The 23517-nt window shown below is 38.9% G+C and overlaps 1 protein-coding gene across 5 annotated transcripts; it reads left to right on the top strand.

Annotated features, from left to right (window-relative positions):
* The first annotated feature begins 1300 nt into the window (after window positions 1–1300).
* Window positions 1301–23204, top strand: hira (histone cell cycle regulator a). Of its 5 annotated transcripts, none has more exons than XM_087849429.1 (25): window positions 1301–1539; window positions 9251–9313; window positions 9496–9606; window positions 10817–10907; window positions 12061–12155; window positions 12521–12616; window positions 12746–12906; window positions 13040–13207; window positions 13301–13414; window positions 13655–13725; window positions 13950–14055; window positions 15088–15309; window positions 15617–15702; window positions 16140–16340; window positions 16516–16659; window positions 16734–16956; window positions 17067–17177; window positions 17908–18056; window positions 18472–18633; window positions 18840–18898; window positions 20596–20701; window positions 20791–20913; window positions 21007–21170; window positions 21412–21500; window positions 22510–23204. In XM_087849429.1, the coding sequence occupies exons 3-25, from the start codon at window positions 9516–9518 to the stop codon at window positions 22624–22626; spliced, it is 2949 nt and encodes a 982-aa protein (XP_087705555.1). In that variant the 5' UTR covers window positions 1301–1539; window positions 9251–9313; window positions 9496–9515; the 3' UTR covers window positions 22627–23204. The 5 variants fall into 5 exon arrangements, with proteins under 5 accessions (XP_087705555.1, XP_087705554.1, XP_087705553.1 ...); XM_087849428.1 differs by having other exon boundaries at window positions 1301–1552; window positions 16737–16956; window positions 17070–17177; XM_087849427.1 differs by having other exon boundaries at window positions 1301–1552; window positions 16737–16956.
* The last annotated feature ends 313 nt before the right edge of the window (window positions 23205–23517 follow it).

The following is a 23517-nucleotide window of genomic DNA, read 5'->3' as shown; positions in this document are numbered from 1 at the left end:
TGTTCAAATCACCTTCTATCATCAGCCTTAATACAATGGTTGAGACTAGTAACTCAAATAACCACTTGTTATGACCAAGGTAAGCAGAAGAGGATCTCTGAATGTACAGATGACCATGTGTCACTCCTGTCAGGTAAAAACCATAAACTGAGGCTGAGTATTTATTTCTGCTTCAATATTCAGATTACAGATTCAGCATTTGGCATAAATAACATATATGCATGGCTCCATCCTCTATGCATACATACTTGTATCAACGATTTAAGCTGCTGCTGGTATAATGATGTGAGTGGTTACTTTTGTGCAAAATTTGGGACCCTCCTAACTGAGTCTACTTGGCCTACTCAGTCTACCTGTGTATTGTTGACCATATGCATCATTTTACTATGTGTAGATATTTTTCATGACTGCTTCCAGCAAGATAACACTGATTTTTCTAGTACCTTGTTGAGTCTATGCCACAAAGAATTAAGGTACTTCTGAAAGTAACAGGAAGTCCAACTTGTAGAGTCAGGTTGAACCTAATAAAGTGGCCAATTATATTACATTTAAGAAGAGAAAAGTTCCTCTTTTAATTGTGGAAAAGCCACTGCAGAATTATCTGTTGCAGACACAAAGAAAAGTTATACATGGCTATACAACAGACACATTTTCGCAAAAGCAAAGACTGTGATAAGGATGTGTGCAGTTTTTTGTTTGTTTGTTTTACCTTTCTGCTTAATTTTTCTGCAAATTTCAGTGACTTGAAATAAAGGACAAAGTTTTGTATAAACACACTGTAAACAGGATTAGATTGCCACCACACAAGCATAATATTTATCCAAAACAATATCTGAATTTTATTTTATTTTTCCAGCTCTAAGGGGTGAAGCAAAAAACAAATTAGAAGTTGGCCAGAAACTTTTCAGCTTCAATATAAAAACATATTTTAACTGTTCTTAGTGTATGTTTAATGTTTTATTTTTAAGAATATTTAAAGGACATTTTAAATTGTGCTAAATTGTCGAAAAGAAACTCCGAGTTTGCGCACTAATCTGCCATTTAGCCTTTCAAAATAAAAGCCGCGTCAGATCCAATCGACACAAACGGTGTGAATTTGAGTTGATTTTCGGGTTTAACATTTGAGTATTTGCACTCGAAAAAAATAATAACTAAAACATCACAAATAATTATCTTTTGGTAGTTGTCTTCTATTTTAACTCTCCACGTGGGTGTATTATGATATGTTGCCTGCACCCTCTTCCTGTCCGCGGTCAAAACTTACGGAAACACTTCCTGAGCTGCCTGGTGTTCGCCCGTTTGTCATCCGGGGCCGCCTGTCTGTTGCTGTCCGTTGGTCGACTCGGGGACTCGGGGATGCTGCGAGATGGGAGTTGAATCGCGCAATCAACAAAGTGTCGGACGGAGTTTGAGACAATAGGAGGGAGCTTTTCGTTAGTTTCCCCATGAACCGAAAGTGAGCGCTGGATGGATTTTTGTTTCGAAGGGATTTAAAATAAAATACCCGGGGTGAAAATGAAGCTGCTGAAGCCGAGCTGGGTGAGCCACAACGGTAAGCTTGTGCAGGAATCTGTTGGATCAAGTTCGGCTTTTGTTGTCGGAGGGGGGCGACTTGATAAGGACGCATGATGATGATGATGGTTATGGTGCTGGTGCACACTTGTTTGACTTATTAGTCACTTGAAAGTCACTCACATGCTAAACCTAAGTCAACATTTGGGCACTTGCATTTGGTGTTTGTGCCGTTGTCAGTGTCTCTGTGCTCAAAGTATATTTGTTTGCTAACCTTAGCTAGCTAGCTAGCTAGTTAGCCCCCCCGGCTAGTTCTGGTGTCCTGACGTTAGCTAACTTACCTGGCAGATGACCCGTGTCGAAGTTACTGCCTAGGAGTGACTTTTTGGGGTCAGATTTACTCACATCCCGTGGGATATTTTAACATTTTATTTGTGTGACGGCTTCACAGAAAGCTTAAAAAAATAAACAAGTGTCTGCTGGGATAATTTTTAAGCTGTCAGTTTGGAAAGTTAACCGCCAGGGAAATGGCCTGAATTTAGGGTGCAGCTAACGACTGTTGTTAGTAGAGCACATTTTGCCCCTGAAATAATTGACATTTTGAAGACTCCAACAAAATTGCACAACAGCATCAATATAGCATGAAACCAAATGTATTAAATGTATAATTATATTAGCTGATGGATTCCAGCTGCTGATATATTTACAAAGAAAACTGAGGAAATAATGCTTTGTTTTTTTGTTTGTTTTTTTAATTCAGCACTCAACGGGAGTTTCTTTGTAATTTTTAGACATACATTTTTGCACTGTTGCTAAAATTAAGCATGTACTCAGGGGTGTATACGGAGTGCACGGTTAGGTATGAACCTCAGCTTTAGTCACGTAGTACACAGTACTGTATCTTTTATAAATATCACTTGAAGTAATGAGAAGTTTGTAATAAGTCACAGTTTTTTATTGTACAGTTGTAGCTTTTTTCAAATATATTTTAGCAATTGTAACCTTATTTCAAATTGTGGTTTCTTAGCCAAAAAAGGCACCGACTGTTAAGTAAGGGTGTATTGTATAGACTGTACACAGAAGGATGGATATGCCACACACTGGTTCTGTTCTGAAGCCTCACTATTAGTTCTTTGAAGAAGCTCAATACATTGGCTTGATCATATCTGAATTAACGAGATAATTCTCTAAAGAGAAAAATAATCCCGAAGAGCCTCTATTGACTCGAACTTCGAGGAACAGCAATGACCCTGCTGCTTACTTTAATGTCATTTGGATTTCACTTTGAAATATAGGAAGATACTGCCATATTTGTCTCTTGTATTTAACTGCTCATTTCATTCAACTGAGAAACAGTGTGTGCATAACTTCACAGCAAGTCATATTATTTTTTTTAGCTTAAAATAAAACAATAAAAAAGTATAAATTACATAGAAACCAGCTAATGATGATGTTTTTGAAATACTGTGTAATGTATCTCCATGGCTTAAAGGAAGAGTTAGGGAATTAGGTTATACTACCAAAGAGATTTTGGAGGATTTACCAGAAAGGTTTCCTTTCAGGAAAATCCTCGAGTGCATGTCGATTGTAAACATGACAAGACACTGAAATACAGTCTCGGGTGTGGGCATGTTCTAACATATCTGTGGAAAATCACAGAACAGTTGAGTAACTTTTCATAAGGCAGACTAAACAAAGCCTGGTTAAAAAAAACAGCTGAGGTCAATGCCATGTTCCTGTGTTATGTTGAAATGTGTCCAACATGCAGTGTGCTTGGAAAGTTTTCATTTACATGCTTTTTTGCATTTCAGGCGGATCTGTGCACAATACTTTGCAGCAACAAAGCAAAATAAGATTTATTTATCTAATTTATAGAAGAATGAAGATCATTTGTTAAGACAGGAAAGATTCTGATAGGCTGCCACCTTAATTTTGAACGTGAGCACTGTTGAACATACTTATGGGAACTGTAGCCTCCATTAGAGCGGGGCGATATGACCAAAAATATTTATCACGATATACATTTGAAAATTTGCGATAATGATATAACTGACGATATAATTGACACTAGAAAAAACACTTTACAACTTTATTAGTGCAAAAAAAAACCCAAAACATCAATGTATTTTCACTTAAACAAGCAGCTGTTTTTTATGTGCATTAAAGTTATATAAAAATGTAACTGCAAATGCAAATTCCTTGCTGACAGTTTAACCAAAAGGCATTTCCAGTGGAAATTGGCCGACATATCCTGAGCATAACCATGTAGAATATCCACAAAACTTAAAAAGAGGTTATACACACACACTACGGTAATATTATGTTGAAGCACAGTATGTATCACTCCACGAGGTTCCTGCTTACGATAGCTGTAATGCTCCGACAATCCATCAAGTGGTGCGGCTTCGTAGCTTAGCAAAGTCGTACTAAAACATTTGACAGATTTTCGAGCGCCGTGTACCACATACAATCATTTCGAGGTCAGTAAACACAACCAGAATTCATACATAAGGCATACGGTATTATAAGGGGCACTGTCGATTTTTCCAAAAAACACGGTAATAACGACGGCCTGCTAGCATGCTCTACTAAAAATAGTGCTTTGTTTTGTATCTGACGGACAAAAGCTAAACCAGTTCCACACCACTGAAGTTGCAGCATTTTTACAAACCAATTCTGGTTCATCTTTTTCATTCAACAATCCGCCTTCGCCCTTCTCATTCTCCGTCGCCGCCATGCTTTTTCCGCCATCTGCATATGAAAACAAAGGCACTGTGCATGCACGTTTTACCCATATTCTATTGCGATATTTCATTTTCTTATCGTTGCCGAACATTATACCGGTATTACCGTGAACGGTATGATATGGCCCAGCCCTACCCTCCATAACTTAAAATATAAGAAGTTTGCCGTGATCAGCAGTCTTCTTAGGCACGATCTGATATCCTCGTGTTGGTGTTGTTCCCAGATCATCATACTAAAGGTTGTTCCAGGATCAACATTGCAAGTGACCAATCAGAATGTTGTGATGTCATACTTTTGCGACTTCGGGAAAAACCGGCGTAAAACAAAAAACTGTACTTAAGCTGCGAGAAACCGCCTTTGTCCGCCGATCAACGGACCCTAACCCTGACCCTAACCCTAACCCTTTAATAAACGCTAAGCAGAATTGATATTGTCCTTGCAACATTGGAATTTCATAAATGCACAGATGGGTTGGTGCGCAAAAGAATAACGTCACAATAATGTGATTGGTCACTTGCAATGTTGAACCTGGAACAACATTTTCATGATGATCTGGGGACAACACCAACACGACGATATCAGATCATCCGTCTTCTTAGAGCTGCCTACCCAACCAAACTGAGTAACTGAGGATGAAAGGCCTTTGTCAGACCAGATATTTAAGAGCCCAGCTGTCACAATCAATTAGGATCTAGATTTCCTTTGTAGAGCTTGCAGGATGTAAATTTGGTGCAGCTCTCTACTAATCAGGCCTCTGTGGTGAAGTGTCAATTAACCAGTAACCATAGACACCATTCGTTTTTAAAGGTAATCAGAAGTCATCTCATTAGTGCCATCGCTACAACATGGTGTGGTGCAGCATCATGCTGTGGGCATATTAGTGAGACAATTTAGGAGAGAGTGTAGCAGTGTTAAGCTTCAGATGTCAACCCAAAGCATATCGCCAAGAAAGTATTTCCAGGAAGTCGTTGTTATCAGATGTGCTTTAGCCATGTACTGTAACGTATTAGGAGTGTTTGCTCAGTACATGAGCAAACACTGTACTGAGCAAACACTCCGAATACGCTTGTCAATGGAAAATGTCAGTGCTGTCATTTAACACACTAGAAAACCTGTTTTGGCTTGTGACTGTGGGACATGTGTGTGCTGTATGGATTGGTGTAAAAATTATGAGTTTGAATCAACAAAATGTGGAAAACTTAAAAGGTTTTGTAAACTTTCCAGATGCACTTTGGTGTCTTTCCTTTTAGTTACTCCTTTATTTCCTCTAGTTTCCTCAGTATCTCTAGGTTACCTGTTAGGGGTGGGGGAAAAAAATCGATACCGTGTAGTATCGTGATATTTTGTTTGCTAATAATGTATCGATACAGGGACAGCAGAAATCGATATTTTGTTACAAAAAAGTTTTTGTGGAATGGAACATGCTCTGACTTCAGAGAATCCTGACATTCCTTCACTGTCCAAATGTGTTTAACTTGTTTTTTGGCAGCAATAAACATGACAGTTTACTTATTTTAATTTAAGACATGTTTTATTTTAATTAAGTTTAAAACGTTTTTATTTAATGTAAAATTATATTTTGTTTTAATTTACTTTCAAATTCTTCAGTTGCTGAAGGGGCTGCATAGTTTTCATAAATTTCATAGTTCAGAATAGCTATAATTGTACCAGATGGTTGCGTTCAGTTAAGTTTTTTTTTTCTTATCTTTTTTCTATTGATTAGCATTCAAATATCTCAGTGAAGACAGAACAAAGATCTACCACAAAGCAAGAAAGCATGAGACAAGGCTAATCAAAAGGTATTGGCTGAAGCATTTGCTTATTACGCCAACTCTTTTAACAAAAGATCTTTTAGCATGCAGCTCCTGTACACAGGGCTTGAAGCAAATAATAAAACAAAGCAAAAACAAAACAAACAAACAAACAAGAAAAAAAACAAAAAACTTTCCACCTTAGTAAGTAACTACATCAAAGCAAAAGAATCAAGAGGTTTTTTTGTTTTTTGTTTTTGTTTTTCTTTGCTCTTTTCATTCTTGATATATATTTTTTTCTAATACTCTATTTTTAAACATATTTTTAAACAAGGAAAATGAACTACACCTTTTTAAATCACTGTCATAACTATTCCACAGGTTAACTCCTCTAACAGAAACACATCTCTGCTTTATATTTGTCCTTATCTTGTTTTTTTTAAAGAAATCTGTTCCCCTTAAGTCATATTGACTCTCTCTGACTTTGAACAGCTTCTGAGTACTGGGGCAAAGCAAGTTATTTTGTGCTTTATACATTATCTGTGCCATTTTATATTCAACTAAATCATAAAATTTCAGGGTATTCAGATTAATAAACAAAATGTTAGTTGGTTCTATATAGTTTGATTGGTTTATAATTCTTATAGCTCTTTTTTGCAACTTGAAAATAGGAAGAGTGTTCGTTTTATATGCATTACCCCATATCTCCAGACAGTAAGTCATATATGGAAGCAACAGAGTACAATAGAGTGTGTATAATGATTTTTTGTTCAGGACATGCTTTGTTTTATAGAGAATAGCAATGGTTTTTGACATTTTTGTTTTCACATGGTTTATATGAGACTTCCAACTCAGCTTATCATCAATTATCACTCCAAGAAATTTATTTTCGTACACTCTTTCAATTTCAATTCCATTAACCCTGATTTTAGATACATTTTTCATTTGTCTAGTGCCAAAAATAATCAATTTTGTTTTCTTTATATTTAATGATAACTTATTTACATCAAACCAGTTTTTTAATATATTTAACTCCTTTTCCGCTGTAGTCAGAAGCTGTTCTAGGTTTTTACCTGAGCAATACAGAGTGGTATCATCAGCAAACAATACACATTTTAACAGTTTGGAAATGCTACATATGTCATTTATGTATAATATAAATAATTTAGGGCCCAGCACAAAGCCCTGAGGAACACCACAAGTTACCTTCAACTGCTTAGATTTTACATTATTGAATTCGACATATTGATATCTGTCATCCAGGTAACTTTTCATCCACTTGTATGCTAACCCTCTTATGCCATATCTCTCTAGTTTATTCATTAATATAGAATGATCAATCGTAGCAAACGCCTTTTTTAAGTCTATAAAAACATCAACAGTATATTCCTTATTATCTATAGCATTAGATATCCCTTCTACAAGTTCCATCACTGCCATCGAAGTGGACCTTTTCACTCTAAAGCCATATTGGTTATCACTTAGGAGATTATGCTTCTCAATATATTTATCAAGTCTATTAACAAATAACTTTTCTAAAATTTTTGAGAACTGTGGGAGCAGTGATATTGGCCTATAATTGGTAAACTGACTTCTCTCTCCGTTTTTATGGATTGGAATAACTTTTGCTATTTTCATTTGTGAGGGAAATACACCAGTTTGAAAGGACAGATTACAAATGTATGCGAAAGGTTGCACTATATATTCTATAATACTTTTAACTAATATCATGTCAATACCAAAACAGTCAGTGGACTTTTTATTTTTAAATGTCTTCACAATGTTAATTATTTCTCTATGAGTTACAGCACCAATAAACATGGAGGGCACATTCTGAGTAATATGTTTATTTAGGTCGTTATTATTTCTTGACTCTGGAATTTCTTTTGCTAAATTAAAGCCAACATTTACAAAGAAATCATTAAATTCATTTGCAATGTCTTTAGTTTTATCAAGCACAATATCTTTATCTTTTTTAAAATAATCTGGATAATTCTTATTTTTTGAGCCCTTTTTGATTATACTATTTAATATCCTCCATGTTTCTTGTGTGTTACTTCTACTTTGCTCCAATAATTTGTGGTAATATTCTTTCTTACTTGTTCTTATAATATTTACTAATCTATTTTTATATAACTTGTACTTTATTTCAGCATCTTTTGTCCTCTGTTTTATGAATCTCTTATATAGATTATTTTTCTTTTTACATGCATCTTCTATCCCCTTTGTGATCCATGGCTTATTTGATCTGTGATGCTTTCTAGTGATTTTCATTAAAGGACAATGTTTTTCATATAGTGAAATTACAGTTGATAAGAATGCATCATATGCACTATTTGAATCTTCATTTGCAAAAACCTCATTCCAATTGTGTTCCTTTAAGTCCACCTGGAGGGCAGCAATGGCTCTTGTTGTTCTAAGTCGTATCATATCAAATATTTGATTCTTTTGTTTAGTTTTAATCCCAAAATAATTTTGAAAAATTGCAAAAACAGGAAGATGATCGCTTATATCAGTTATAAGAAGTCCACCTACTATTTCATGGTCAATTTTATTTGTGAATATATTATCTATCAATGTAGCTGTATCAATTGTTATTCTACTTGGTTTTATAATTACAGGGAAAAGGGAGTTACTATACATTGTATTTATGAAAGCTGTTGTTTTCTGATGTCCATTTGGGTTTAGCAAATCTATATTAAAATCACCACAAATTATTTGCACTTTTTTATCATTTAGGTTGCTAAACATAGCAGCAAGTTTTTCATTGAATGTCTCAAGGCATGAACCTGGTGTCCTATAGATGCAACTTATAATTATATTGTTAGCTTTTTCAACATGGATTTCAATAGTGACACATTCCAATACGTTATCTATGGTGCTTGACATACATTTACTTGACATACAAGTTGGACTAGACTGTAATACAAACCGTTCAGTTTGTCAACAATGAAACTGACTGAAATGAGAGAAAGACTGAGTGTGAGACTTTGATATTAGATAAAATGAATATTGATAAAGTTTACCTTTATGTACAGAATTTGAATATCGCAAAATATTTAAAAAAAAATTGCAATAATATCGTATCGTGCGTTAAGTATTGTGATAATATCGTATTGTGAGTTGTATGGTGATTCCCACCTCTATTACCTGTGTACAATATCAGTGTGCAGTTTTTGTGTTCTTTAGATCTATTAAAATTGAGATGACTGATATTAAATGTTGATTTTTGTGTTTCTCAGGTAAACCCATATTTTCAGTTGACATCCACCCTGATGGAACAAAATTTGCAACTGGTGGCCAAGGTAAAACCAACAACTGCTAAAATGAAAGTTTCTCCCTTTAGGATCATTTTTAAACAACAGCTTAGTATTCTAGCTGATGGAAAGTTACAGCTGGGTTCAGGTTTACTTTCCAGCTTAAAATAATTCTCCCTGTTGCTCCTTGTGAAGGTGTTTCATGTTTAAAATACTTGGATTGTTTCCAGGGGAGGATTCGGGGAAGGTGATGATCTGGAACATGGCGCCGGTCCTCAGAGAGGAGGATGAGAAGAACGAGAATATTCCCAAAATGCTTTGCCAGATGGACAATCACTTAGGTAATCAAAGTCTGTATATATGGTTGGTTAATGAGTGTATTTGTTCTCTAGGTCATTTTTTTTCCCCTTAATTAAACTTAAGGGTTACTTATGGTCTCTAAAGATAACTCCACACTGTGTGTGTATATGTAATTTTTTTAAATGAATTACTTTTTTAACAGTTATTGAAAGCTGCACAAATAAACATCTGATGCATGTAGACTGTACTGCAATACCAACATGCACAGCTGTTATCATTTCCTTGACAGCTGCAGAACAAGTCATAGAAAAAAAGTTCTGCTTCCAAAAAACTCTGTTACATTTTCTCTTTTGCTAGAATCCCCAAACAAGGTTTTCCACCAATGTGTAATAAGCCTAAACATCGTAATAGAAAAGCTACAACAACAAAAAAACACCATCAATTTAAAGTATAAAGTAGTTGAAGTAGAATAGTCTAAATGCTTTATATATGGCAAAAAATAGCTAAGTGACAAGAAAACCTTGAGAAACTATCTCTAAAAAGAGGTCATTTAAATTGATGAAATAGAGTAAAAACTAAAAATGCTCATTAAGTAAAAATGTAAAAAAAAAAGGGTTACTTTCAGTTTGTTTTTTTCTTGTTAAATAGTAATAAATACATTGAGATGCAGTTACACAATTTACACAATTGTAATAATATAACACAGAAACTGCTGTAGAAAATCACTGAAAACATGCTGAAATCAAAGGTTGATTATAGCAAAAACAAATCCGATGTATAAAGCTGAATATAACACAACAAGGGGGTCAGTGAGTAAAAATGTTAGTTAAATACTATAAGATAAGTCTGAAAGAGTTCAAGATGTATTCAGAATGTGATTTGAATAAAAAAGAACTAAGGAAAAGTAACTATTTAAAAAAAATGATTAGACCTTTTACACTATAAAAAAAGGAAGAAAGGAAATCTGTAACTATAAACCCATCTGACTAAAACGTTCGGGAACGTTGACCTTGGATGGATGGAGATAACAGCGGCAGGAAATTAAAATCACTTCGCCTTCCATGAACTGCCACTGACATAAACTGCTGCTGTGTTCAGTGACCTAATAACAAGCAGCCATATTTAATAATGAGAGCATCTTGATCTGCAGGTGCTGTTATTGTCCGCCCTAACAGCCTCCTCAGCACAAATCCATACAAACTGTATTTATAGCCTCAGTGAGCAGAAGTGTTTGTGTGTGTGTCTCTGCAGCCTGTGTGAACTGTGTGCGCTGGTCCAACAACGGGCTGTGTCTGGCCTCCGGAGGAGACGACAAGCTGGTCATGGTGTGGAAGAGAGCCGCGTATGTATACACACAGTCACCCGCTCAATATGATAAACAGCATTCACTATCTGTCGAGAAACGTCTGGAAAGACGGCCAAACAAGGACGTTTCCATGGTGACTGAGCTGAAAGCAGAATGGGAAACTTTTTGTGTCAGCGTGAACGCACACTAGACTGTGTGTGTGTGTGATAGGCGGCAATTTTATGGCTTTCCACAGTGCATTCGATTACAACGATCTACACTTTAATAAACTTGCATCAATATTATTTATTCATCCTATTCTATTTTTTTTGTTCTAGTAACACCAGCATGCTGTTAAATGGTCAATCATATGACTCACTGTTATAAACTAGGGCTGTTTAATTAAGCCAAAAAACAAAAATCTACTATTTTTGTAACCTTAATAATTCTGCAGCATCATGATCCAAAGATTGCCAGTGGTATGCTACTGCTGGAGATGGGCCATATGCAGATTCTACAGCTGTCAGCTACTGTTGGATGATGTGCTGCTGCTGATGGATGGTATACAGCTATAATCGGTGTATTCCACAGCTCCAGGAGAGGCATGCCACTGGTCGCTTTTGGATCTTGACACACTGTTTCCTACACATATACTTTACTTGGGTGGGCCACTGAGGTCAGAACGGTCACATAAATATATCTAAATATATTTTGGACCTAATTTTAGCTTTTATTTATTTATTTTGCTGCATGAATAAAAATAACACCAGAGTGTAACTAAGACTGCCAGAGGGGGGGTTTGAACAGACTTCGACATCCTATACTGCAGCTGGTAGCTCTTCTCTGGAAATTTGCTTCCAAGCTGGACAACCAGAATAACCAGAACTTGCAGTAGGTTGATACCTCATTCAGTTGCTGGTATATGTTACTTACACAAAGTGCTCTTGTTGCCAAAAGCCATAAAAGATGATTATTACACAAGTATTTTTGTAACAAAGTCTATATTTATTCTTCTTTGCTACTTTAAAGTATGTCCCAGTTCTTTCTCTGTGTATGAACTGACTGGATGCATGCTATCCTTTTCCTGCTAGTTCAAGCTAACTTCCTCTCACTGATGTTTTCTGGTGAATCTCCATTGTTGATAATTATGTCAGCATTCACATTTGCTGCTTTTTAATCATGTCTGTCTGTGTGTTTCTTTTCCCTGTAGGTTCATCGGTCCCAGCACAGTGTTTGGGTCAAGCAGCAAGTTGGCCAATGTGGAGCAGTGGAGGTGTGTCACGATCCTGAGGAACCACACTGGAGGTAATAGACTCAGAAAATGCACAGAGAAGTTGCAGATGTTCACAGATATTGAACATCTGCACACATCCACCAACCTGGCTAGTAAAAGAGCCTCTGTTCATTGTGTGTGTTCTCGAGGTCTAACAGCTGTGTGTTTAAATGTTTAAAAACAAAAGAATTTCCTGAAACAAGACGATGAATAAATAATAAAAACAAAAATAAAGTGGTAAAATATTTCAGATAATAGCCAGATGTTTTCCCCCTTCAACATTCAGTATATTACTTGGTAAATTTCTTTCTTTAAATCCCCTTTGACATATTAATGTCAAAAAAAGAAAAGTGTCACACCATTGTCATCATTTGTTATCATTGTGCTGTGTTTGCAGATGTGATGGACGTGGCGTGGTCTCCTCATGACATGTGGCTGGCCTCCTGCAGTGTGGATAACACCATTGTGATCTGGAACGCTCGCAAATTTCCAGGTAAAGTTTAACCACAGCTCAGCCTCCGGAAAATAGAAAATGCCCATCTTTACAAAAGTCTTTTGTTTTTAACTGAGAGGGAAAAAACACTTTCTGCACACTCTGCAACTGTCTTAATGATCTATTCAGAGATGGTCACTACTCTGCGAGGACACACTGGCTTGGTGAAAGGCCTCACATGGGATCCAGTGGGGAAATACATTGCGTCCCAGGCTGACGACCACAGCCTGAAAGTGTGGCGGACAGTGGACTGGCAGATGGAGGCGAACATCACCAAACCTTTCAGTGAGGTACAGAAACACTCACTCTCGCTTTGATTGGAACCCATTGGATACATTGTGTGTTTCCACTAATTGATTTAGGTTTTGATTTTATTTTGTCATCACAGTTTAAGGGATTTTTCTCTTTCTGTCTCACTCTCAGTGCGGTGGGACGACCCACGTCCTGCGTCTGTCCTGGTCTCCAGACGGTCAGTATCTTGTGTCGGCTCATGCAATGAACAACTCCGGCCCCACCGCTCAGATTGTGGAGAGAGATGGCTGGAAGACTAATATGGACTTTGTGGGCCACCGTAAAGCTGTCACCGTGGTGGTGAGGATGTGCTAGCAACATGTTCAGCCAGTAAATCTATATTTAAACAAAAGAAAAGCTACTTATTGATGCGTCTGGTTTCTGTTCCTGCAGAAATTCAACCCAAAGATTTTCAAGAAGAAGCAGAAGAACGGCAGCTCTCCGAAGCCCAGCTGTCCGTACTGCTGCTGCGCCGTCGGCAGCAAAGACCGATCGCTCTCCGTCTGGGTCAGTAAACCCCACAGTTTTAAAGTTTAAAATAATGATAGTAAAACATAAAAGTTAGTACTCTCATTCCTTAATCAAGCTGCAGTTTTCATGGCTTATTGATGTGATGACATGTACATTAACACCCAAGTGAGGGCAGTTTTTCAGTTCAGTGGTTTCTCACCAGGAATCGTCAAACCCAGTTTTAGTAGCTGTTTGGGAGGATATAAAAAATAAAGTCTCTCTCGCTCTCTCCTCCAGCTCACCTCACTGAAGCGCCCTCTTGTGGTCATCCATGATCTTTTTGATAAATCCATTATGGACATTTCCTGGTGAGTGAAGACGTTGTGGGCTGTCACATTCTGTAGTCTCTCTTATTCTAAGTCCACCGCCCTGACATCAGATATCTGACTTCAGATATCATTTTTAATTTCTCAGCGTGTGGATGCTTTTTTACCTGCACCCTTCTCTGTTTGCATACAGGTGTTTTGTGTAGGCTTATTAAACATTACTGGTGGTGATAAATGTCTGAGTTTGATATGTATGTGTGAATCAGGACATTGACGGGTCTGGGGATGTTGGTTTGTTCGATGGATGGCACAGTCGCCTATTTGGACTTCTCCCTGGATGAACTGGGAGACCCGCTGAATGAAGAGGAGAAGGTAAGAAGCATCAAGGCATCACTGAAATTGTGACTGTATGTTTACAACTAGTCCTGTGTACACTTTAAACCTGTGTCATATATATTCTACTACAATGGTAGATGCTCATGTTAAACATAGCTAGAGTTTCAAATAATGAGGTCAGCTTGTGTACAAGGATATCATGTAGGTCAAGTCTCAAGCTTTGAATGCTTGGTTTCAGTTGGTGTTTTCTGCTCTCGGCTGTGTTTTATGACATATGGGGGATATCCCAAATCTGCCCCACTTACTGTTTAAACTTTGTTTGTGAGTTGCAGCCAATCAGGAGAGAGTAGGTTTAGAGAATAAGGAGCTAAGACGGCTTGTTTCAAACAGAAGATGAACTGAGGGTTAGAGACCAAGGCCCTGTATAAGATTTGTAAGGATTATTTTAAGTGCAGACTATGCAAAGCTATTCCAGTAGACTATAACAATAAATATATGGAGCTGGAAAAAACTAGGTCCAATTTGAACATTATTTTGGAGCCTGAGTAAGTGTCCAGGAGTGTTGACCATCTGAGCAGCTTGCCTTCTGTACTGTCTTTCTTTACTTGTGGGGGGTAATTTAGGAGCCCAGTAAGATAAATAAAGATTATTTGAACTGTGCCTCATACAGATCTACTCTAGTAGAGTGCAGCAATGAAAATGTAGAGCTGAAAATTTGTACTGCAGATATATTTAAAGTCAAAGTCTTCCCCTCATCTTTTATTTATTTAGCTAATAATAAACTAAACCAGCTAGCAGGTACAACGTTTTATTTAAACCACATAACAAAGTTGTCCCTTCTCATCTTGTTTTTCATTCTTAGAAGTAGAGAAAAGTAATCAGTGAATGAAAAATGAACCACATGAGGCCCAAACTCTGCTTTATGTATAATTATTGGTCGACATCTTTATATTCCAGGTTTTTATTGCTAAGCAGTTTAACAGACTTTTTAATTTTGTTGGTGGTTCTTGCTTAAATAAGGTTTCTTCCCTCCTAGAAAACTTTTCTTTTCCTTCTTGTGACAAATAGAACAGTATCCATCAGAACATCTACGGTAAGAGTCTGGCTATAACCAGCACCGAGGCTCAGCTCTCCACCACCATCATCGAGAACCCCGAGATGCTCAAATACCAACAGGAGCGGCAGAACTCTGCCCAGGCCAACTCAGGACCAGGTGCTGCTGCACCTGAATCCTCAACACCCAAACTTAACAGTGTGATGAACGGGGAGTCTCTGGAGGACATCAGGAAGGTAGATGGAGCAGCCATCTATAATAAATGAAATTAAGGGAAAAATGCTTACATAGTTCTGGGAGGTGCTTCCAGGAAGCATATCAGATACCTGATAATTATATTTTCCGTTGGGTTTTTGGAAAACTGTTAGAGTAGAGACAATAGACATTAGAAATCAAAGTCCAACTCAGTTTAAAATATACTAATACTTGTGTATTTTAGATATATTAATGTTTTAAACTTTTAATTTTCCAAAGCTGTCAAAACAACCTTTTTATATCTGTGCAGCCTAAATTTCTTGGATGCTTTATTCTCTCATCTGGCAGAATCTTTTGAAGAAGCAGGTGGAGACGAGAACAGCAGATGGCAGAAGAAGAATCACACCGCTCTGCATTGCTCAGCTGGACACGGGGTAGGAAAGCGTGAAACGCACTCCAGTGAACAAGATGGCTGATCTCACAATTATAGCTAAATAGCTGGTAGATCATGTTTGGACTCCAAAGATAGCGGCTGGACCGATTACAGGTATCTTCTGTGCCATCAAAGCTGCAGCAACACAATAAGAGAAGAGCTTGAAGTGTCAAATCTTTGGTTTTGAATCCACGCAAGCTCAAAGACTCCTCTCAGTCTGAACTGGATCTAGATTGAATTAACAGTTGAAACAGGGGGCTATTGTTGCGTGTTTTAACAACATCGAAGCCACGTGGTGCAAACTGAAGATGATTCTGGTCCACAGAGCTAATGCAATGTAGAAAAAGTGATGGTTAAAGTTAGTTGTTGTTGTATAAAAGTAATAATAATGTTAACCAGATGAAGAGTAGAAGATCACAGGCCCTTTTCTCTCTGCAGGGATTTCTCTCCGGCTTTGTTCAACAGTGTTCCCATCCTGCCCTCGGGCTCATCCATGTCCAGCCAGCTCACCCCCCAGCTCAGCTCCGACTCCAGCCCAGGACAGGCCTCTTCTATGGGCCTTAAGCCCACACACGACCCCATGCTTACCTCACCTCCTCCCAACAACACTGCTAAGCCAATGGAGGACAACAATGATGGGTATGGAGATCACAGATAGGGAATTTTTGCTGTTGTTTTCCGTTTTACCCTCTCTGTGTTGTCTTTTTTATACTTTAAATTCCCAAACCTCCCACTTCCTCTTCTCAGTCGCTTACATGGCGCTTGGTTTTCTCATTCCCGCCTTCACTTGTCTTTCTCATTATCTTCTTCCTAGTGTCAAGTCCAGTCTGCTGCTCACCTCTGCCTCCAAGATCGAGCCAATGAAAGCTTTGGACTCCAGGTTTACAGAGAGGTCAAAGGCCACACCAGGCGTGACAGCCGCCATTTCGTCCACAGCTGGACTCACACCGTTAGACAGGTGAGTAACTGTGCAAGTGAAGAACATCAAACACAAAAACAGAACACAGAGACATATCTGATGTCCTGTTCTAGCAGCAGGCCGAAAGACGGCGTCACCGCCCAGAAGGAGGCAAAAACCAAAGAAGAGACCAGCAGTGACAGCGAGGATAAGATGGCTGCCATCAACAAGAACTTGACATTTGGCAAGAGGAAACCAGAGCTGCTGCTGGATGGAGGAGAGGTGTTGGAGAAGAGGAGGAAGGGCCGGCCCAGGAAAGACAAGATGGCTGCTTCCATGGCCCAACCTTTCACTCAGGTAGAGGGACATGTGGATGGATCTGAAGCCTGAAAATCTGTTATTTTAAGCTCTTTGGGTGCAGCTAAAATAGATTAACCAAGTGTGCTTTTCTACTTATCTCGTCATAGCAGATAACTCCTCCCGTGGAACGGGAGCCCAGCAGGGTTGTAGCTCCTCCAGCTCCTGTCGCTGTTCTCAAACTACCAACACCAAGTACACAGAAGGCCTTCAGTCTGCAGGTAACACCCCGTCTGTCATCTCTTTGGTTTGGACTTTAAGTGTTTAGTGTGTTTAATCCAGCTGGAAGATGTATTGAACTTTTAGAACCACCTTAATTGACAGTTTTTCACCTCAAATTATATCTGTTTGCATCCCCCGTCTGATCTCTCACAAGCTGTACGGTTTGGCTTTGGGTCTTTCTTTATTTCTTTGCTAAGTTTGTCGTCCTTGTTCTCTGCCTGCTTTTTTTTTGTCTTTTTCTTCTTTTCAGTGTTTTTCCACTGTGTGGCTACTCATTTTGTAGCTTTTTTTTCTTAAGCCCACGTCTCAGAGGTAGAAATTATTATTTTAGTTCAAGCCTGTTTGTTTGTTTTGTTTATATCTATTAATAAACAGCCATCAGCACTTTAGAAAGCCTTCTCTGGCTTCCTCCTTGGACACTTATCGTTTCAGTTTCTTCAGTTAGAAATTCTGCCTTTTCTGTTGGAGCAGTGTCGTTTTCTCTCTTGTCTTGAAACATCAGCTTTGGTGGGTTTGTAATTGATGAAGGCGATGCTCCATACATTATCGAGAGTGTCTGTTGTGCAGCTCATGCTTCTTCCTGCTCGTTTTTGAACATGAAAGTTGTTGTTGTTGTTTTTTTGTTTTTGTATTTATGGTCGCTTGTTTTCCTTTGTCTCTTTTGATTTCTATGTTGTTGTACTTTTTTTAACATGTTCAAAATAAAGATTTAATTCAAATTCAATTCAGGTGAGCATGGAGCCCTCAGTGTTCCTGGAGGTGGAGAATGAGGTGTCCATGGTTGCAGGTTCGAAGCTCAGCCAGCTGCGATGCTCCAGAGACGGACGTGACTGGAACACGCTCCTGCCCAGCTCTGTGGTCGTTGCTGCAGGCAGCAGGTAGGAGGCGCTGCTGAGTTTTCATACAGACATAGAATCTCTGTTTATACTTGAATTGATTTACTTTCACTTTTTGATGTGACTTGGAAAAAAACTAGTAGCTTCAGAACTTAAAAGGTCAGGGACTAAAGATAAAATAGACATTTAAGTAAAGTAATGCAGATTCATTGTCTAAATTACATGCAGTATATTTTTATGTGTGCAGTCATCCTCTAAAATCCCAGTTGGAGGAGGGAAAGGCTTCGAGGTATCACTGAAAAGGGGAGGATGTTCCCACACAGTGCTACTGATTTTAATTTAGGCCACATGGTTATTGAAATGAAAACATCAGCAGGTCTACCGAAGACAGAAAATGTGAAAGAAATGAATTAACAGCACGAAATCTGGTCTTCCTAATTCTCCTCCACTCCCTCAGTGACATCCTTGCAGTCGCCTGTGAGGACAGGATGTTGTCAGTCTTCTCTTCCTGTGGGCGGCGACTCCTTCCTGCCATTCAGCTAGGCACACCTGCGTCTGCCTTACACTGCTCTGCCCACTACGTCATGGTTCTGACCGCTGGAGCGACTTTGTCCGTGTGGTCAGTGTTCAGCTGCTCTGTTTGATTTGAATTGCTTGGGAGCTTTTGTTGCATTTTTTATCTTTGATCTCTGAGGTAAAACTAGTTTTCCAGAGATGCCTACACATTTAGAAAGTGCATTAATTTATGCTGGTAGTATTTAAAGAATATTTGTCTTTATTCTAAAATCTTTGCTCTTTGTAATAATTCATTTTTTGTTTCTGCAGGGATGTTCAGAAACAGAAGGTTCTGGTCAAGAACGAGTCTCTGCTGACTGTTTTGTCTGGTGAGTCATCGCTACAGCTGATATCTGCTCACATCAAAACAAGCTTCACCAATAAAACAGCAGAGAGATGTAGTGAGGTGCATTGTGTAGCGAGACTAATGTGTTAATGGGTATATTTAGAGTTAAAGCTGCCTATCTAACACTAAACTGACTAACGCTAATGCATAACCTGCTCCAGAGAAATCATATTCAGAGTAGGGCTGCCACAAACATTATTTTGATAGTCGACTAGTCACCGATCATTTTTGCGATTAGTCGACTAATCAGATCATCATCCATTGGACATAAAAGTACAGCTTATTGCACCAGCAGCATCTGCTCTTATATAACTATCATTAGCTTACAGCTTTAAGTGTTTAAGGTATGTGCTAACTAAAAATAAAGACAAGTTGATAGTTCATTAAATTTTAATGAAATTTGCAGATTGTTTCGGTGAAGTTTAATAAACTCCTTGCTATCTAAAATATAACAGGACACCGGAGTATATTCTCCAGCATCTCACACTTCTGATAATCAGTTGTCTTCTTGAGGTTTATTCAGCTGTGTAAAAACTATAACTTTAATCTCAGCCAAACCGATTTACTCAGGAACAAATAAAATACTAAAAAAAGCCAAACAATAACATTTTGAAGTTATCTAAGTGACTTATATATATTTAACCTGAGTAGCGAAAGACGGCGGTGGGTTTGAAAACGATTTGCCGGGAGTCCGGTGTTCTCACGGCTCTAGTGAGCCTAGCCCCCGGCTAGCTATCGAGTTAGTGGCTAACAGACGTCTCCGAAAACGTTGGAGCGCTTTTGAAAATATGTGATGTCTTGATAAACTGAGCAGATATTTGAGGTTTACACAGCTACATTCTCGCCTGAAAATATGTTAAACGTTTATTTTGTGACCCAGAAAGAATAATAAGAGTAATATTAAAACTAACTAGCTGCCGCCATTGTTGGAAACTGAGCTGGGCTGCGCTATGAATTCTGGGACACAGTTTCTTCTTCTTCGGGGTTTAACGGCAGCTGGCATCCTTGTACATGCAGTGCTGCCATCTTCTGTTTCAGTCCGTTATTACACTCTTAAATCCTACTACTTATTCCTGCGTCTTTTGTGATCTTCAAAGCTTCAAATGACGCGTCGACTAATAAATCAGTCGTCGACAACTTTGATAGTCGACGTAATCGTGGAAGCCCTAATTCAGAGTTTTGTTTAAAATGTATACTTTCATTGATATTTATTTTAAATGTGCAGTCTGTTGAGCTGTGCCTTACTGATGAAATTTGCATGCACCCAGTTGGTTATGAGGAAAACAAATATTATGCTTGATTCTAATCTGCTGCCAATTCTGTTTTACACTGCTGGCCTTGCAGCTGGTGGAACAAAAGTAATTAAAAATGAGTTCATTCGTAGGCCATTTTACACTGAGAATATAAAATCAGTAGCGTTTCACCAAAAGCTGAAAGTATTACCCCATGACCACCATGAAGCTGTGGGACAGAGGCAGACCTACCTGTTATCTCTCACTGTGGTTTTTAGGGTTTGTAGCGCCGGCTAACAGAGAGAACTTGTGGTTATGTCCAACTTGCTTCACTGCACTCTCCAGGCCAGATTTGATTTGATTACAGTATATAATGACTCAGGTGATCATTAATAAGTGAATCGAGCCGTGTTCTTCTCCATGAAAACGACTTTGTTTGTGTCTTCAGGTGCTGACACTACAGTGTCCCAGTCTCTGCTGACTCAGCAGGGAGTTCCAGTCATTGGACTGTCCAACGGGAAGTCGTACTGCTTCAGCTCCTCTCTGGAGACATGGTGAGAAACACTGCAGAAGTACTCAATGTACTCGCAGATCAATAAGGAAGCAATGGATTTGACAGCTGTGATTAAACCATCTCTCTCAGGACTCTGATAGCAGATAAAAGTGACTCTCTGGTTCAGTGTGCTGACTTCAGGAGCTGCCTGCCTAGCCACGACACACCGGTGTCCTCTGGGCCTCTGGCTGTCATGCAGGGACGCAACCTCAAGTATGTCTTTAATTTTTAATCTGCACTTCTCATCTTCAGTGATATAAAACGTAATAAAGAAAGTCAATAAAAAAGTCTCGGTGCTCCCCGCAGTGCCGGTCGGCTGGCTTCCCGCCTCTCCTCCACCCCTCACCACCTGCAGCAGAGCATGACGCTGGCCTTCCTGGAGAATCAGCTGGCGTCTGCTTTGACTCTGCAGTCAGCACAGGAGTATCGCTACTGGCTGCTCATCTATGCCCGTTTCCTCGTCAATGAAGGTACCAAACTTTCAGCTGAAGGGAAAAACATCAGATTTGAGTATTGCAGATGTGTTCTGATAGAAAATGAGAAATGGTGGAAACTAAAACAGCCTAGGTGCTTTCAGAAAATTTGGACTCAATTGTCTGATTGAACAGGCGGCAACTGTAGAAAAGCTAGCTTGCACAGTGTCATATGTAGTACACAAGCCTTATATAAACAACTCTTATATTTCATATATTTTTCTGTTTTTCCTTCCAGGCTCAGAGTATCGCCTCAGAGAACTCTGTAAGGAGCTCCTGGGTCCCGTCCACAAATCAGCAGCTACATCCTGGGAGCCCACCACACTGGTACGACAACAAAAATCAGTCTCCTCCTCTTGATTTTGTTTTTTAACATGATCCAAAGTCCACTGAATATTAACAGCTTTTATTAGTATAGTCACTACAAAATGTGACATGAAACACAGCTTTTACTAAAGTATTTGTTTCAAATAGTAAGTGAAGCACAGAACAGCTCAGTTGTCTTTAAAGGGTTTATTTAGATGTTTGAGACAAGTCAGCCGAGGTGCAGATTGGACGTGGGCTTAATCTCAGATTAGTTGAAAGTTTGCACTTATAAACTGCACCAGGATCTGTTTCTGACAGCCTAATATTTTATCTTTGATTGTGAGAAACAATTTCAGAGGTTTGATTGGTATTAGTGGAGTCAAACTGAAAATAGTGAAAATACTACAAAAGGGACCTACAGCACAAACACGGTAGTGAGGTGATCAGCAGACGTTCAGACAGTGGAAGCTGGAGCTGATCAGTATCTGCTGTCTCTCATTAGACTGTATTGCTTCACTGTGTCTGTGCTGTTGGTGTCTTTTGAACCTTTTTGATGGACTGCCTCATTAATATTATGTCTTGCTGTCTACTTAGGATGTCTATCTGTGTCTCTGTGTTACACCTGGACAGTTTATGCAGCTTGCGCCACCCCATTGTCAAGTTGGTGAATGATTTCGAATGTAGAATTTTGAAATTGATACCATAGGTGTGTCTGCTCGGAGGCTGAGGGGTAACACTGGCAGCCGCTCGTATTTTTTTTATTTTAGTCTTTGAGATTGCTACTTTGTTTTTGACTCATTTCCCAGAATCTCTGATACACGTTACTGGTAAGTATGCTTGGATGATATAAACCGAAATGATCTGAACTAAAGAACACTTTGTAACGACTGCACACACGCTGTAAACAATGTCACTTCTGCAAGATGACAGCTCTGATTTCTCCCATATTTTTGCTTCTTTTTGCACACGAAGAGGAAAAGATGAGTCGCTTCGTACTCACATGTTCACTGTTTGACTTGTGTGTTTTTAGGGTCTACGTAAGCGTGAGCTGCTGCGGGAGGTCTTGCCCGTCATCGGTGAAAACCTTCGATTCCAGAGACTGTTCACTGAGTACCAGGATCAGCTGGAGTTGCTGCGCAACAAATAGCACGCGCTGCTACGCAGACAGAAACTGACACAAACACACACGGACTTAAAACAGTTCGGTTTGCCTCGGCTCAGCTCCGGTAAACTTCGACTGCTTTCTTCAACTTGAAACGCTGCTCTGGCTCAGACCTGAAAAGCACGAGCTGGGTGTCTTCTGAGAACTTTAACATCAGCCGGTCCTCAGCTTTTTGAGCGCTGGGACTTTTCAGTGCTGTCGTTCACCACACAGTTTTTTTTTCTGGTTTTCAGTTTCAATTCTCCTCTCCTGTCTTTATTCCTTCTAAATGTGATCTTTTTGACCTATGCACCTCCTGCCCTCCTAATCATGAACCTAGAAAAGGTAACTCAAGGGAGATGGTGATAGAAACGGTCGTCAGGTGCAGCATCAGCAGCTGTATGGAATCATTCTCAGAGGTCTTGGAGAGAGATCAGAGGTAAAATGTAAAGAGAAATGTAAATTAGAACAGATTTATAGGAGCAATATGCTTGCACCAAAGTGATGCCAATTTAGTGAGAAATAGTCTCTCACCTGCATCTGCCAGGTGAAGGAAATGAAGGGCATCCAGACTACGGATCAACAGGTTGGTATTCCCGAGTATACCATTATCTTTAAAATCAGCAGTTCTCATACCAAAATGCAAAAAGGGTGGTAAAATGCAAGGCCATGACTGAAATGCAGGATTGTTGTCTGTGAAATAAAATTGGAAAAATGAAAAAAGAATTTGTGCACAAACATTAAGCAGAAATTTATGTACGCACTAAACTAGGGTATCTGTGAGTCTGCACCTTCGATTGGTGCATTCGCCATTCTTTGGTCCTCCCTCCACTGAATAAGCTTTTACATTCTGTAATCTCTCCACAGTGTAGCTCCATTCTTAGCTGTTTAAAATAG

This window comes from Neolamprologus brichardi, chromosome 12 (assembly GCF_056152115.1).
Source record: "Neolamprologus brichardi isolate AB-2024 chromosome 12, ASM5615211v1, whole genome shotgun sequence".
Lineage (NCBI taxonomy): Eukaryota > Metazoa > Chordata > Actinopteri > Cichliformes > Cichlidae > Neolamprologus > Neolamprologus brichardi.
Note: the sequence above shows the minus strand (reverse complement) of the source record. Positions and strands in the feature narration are given on the sequence as shown.

Bases quoted from the DNA above. Each gene is read 5' to 3' on its own strand.
- hira (XM_087849424.1), top strand. From the start codon at position 1,516: ATGAAGCTGCTGAAGCCGAGCTGGGTGAGCCACAACG. The intron at 10,908-12,060 runs GTATGTATACAC...TTTTCCCTGTAG, and splicing joins ATGGTGTGGAAGAGAGCCGC to GTTCATCGGTCCCAGCACAG. The intron at 13,415-13,654 runs GTCAGTAAACCC...TCTCTCCTCCAG, and splicing joins ACCGATCGCTCTCCGTCTGG to CTCACCTCACTGAAGCGCCC.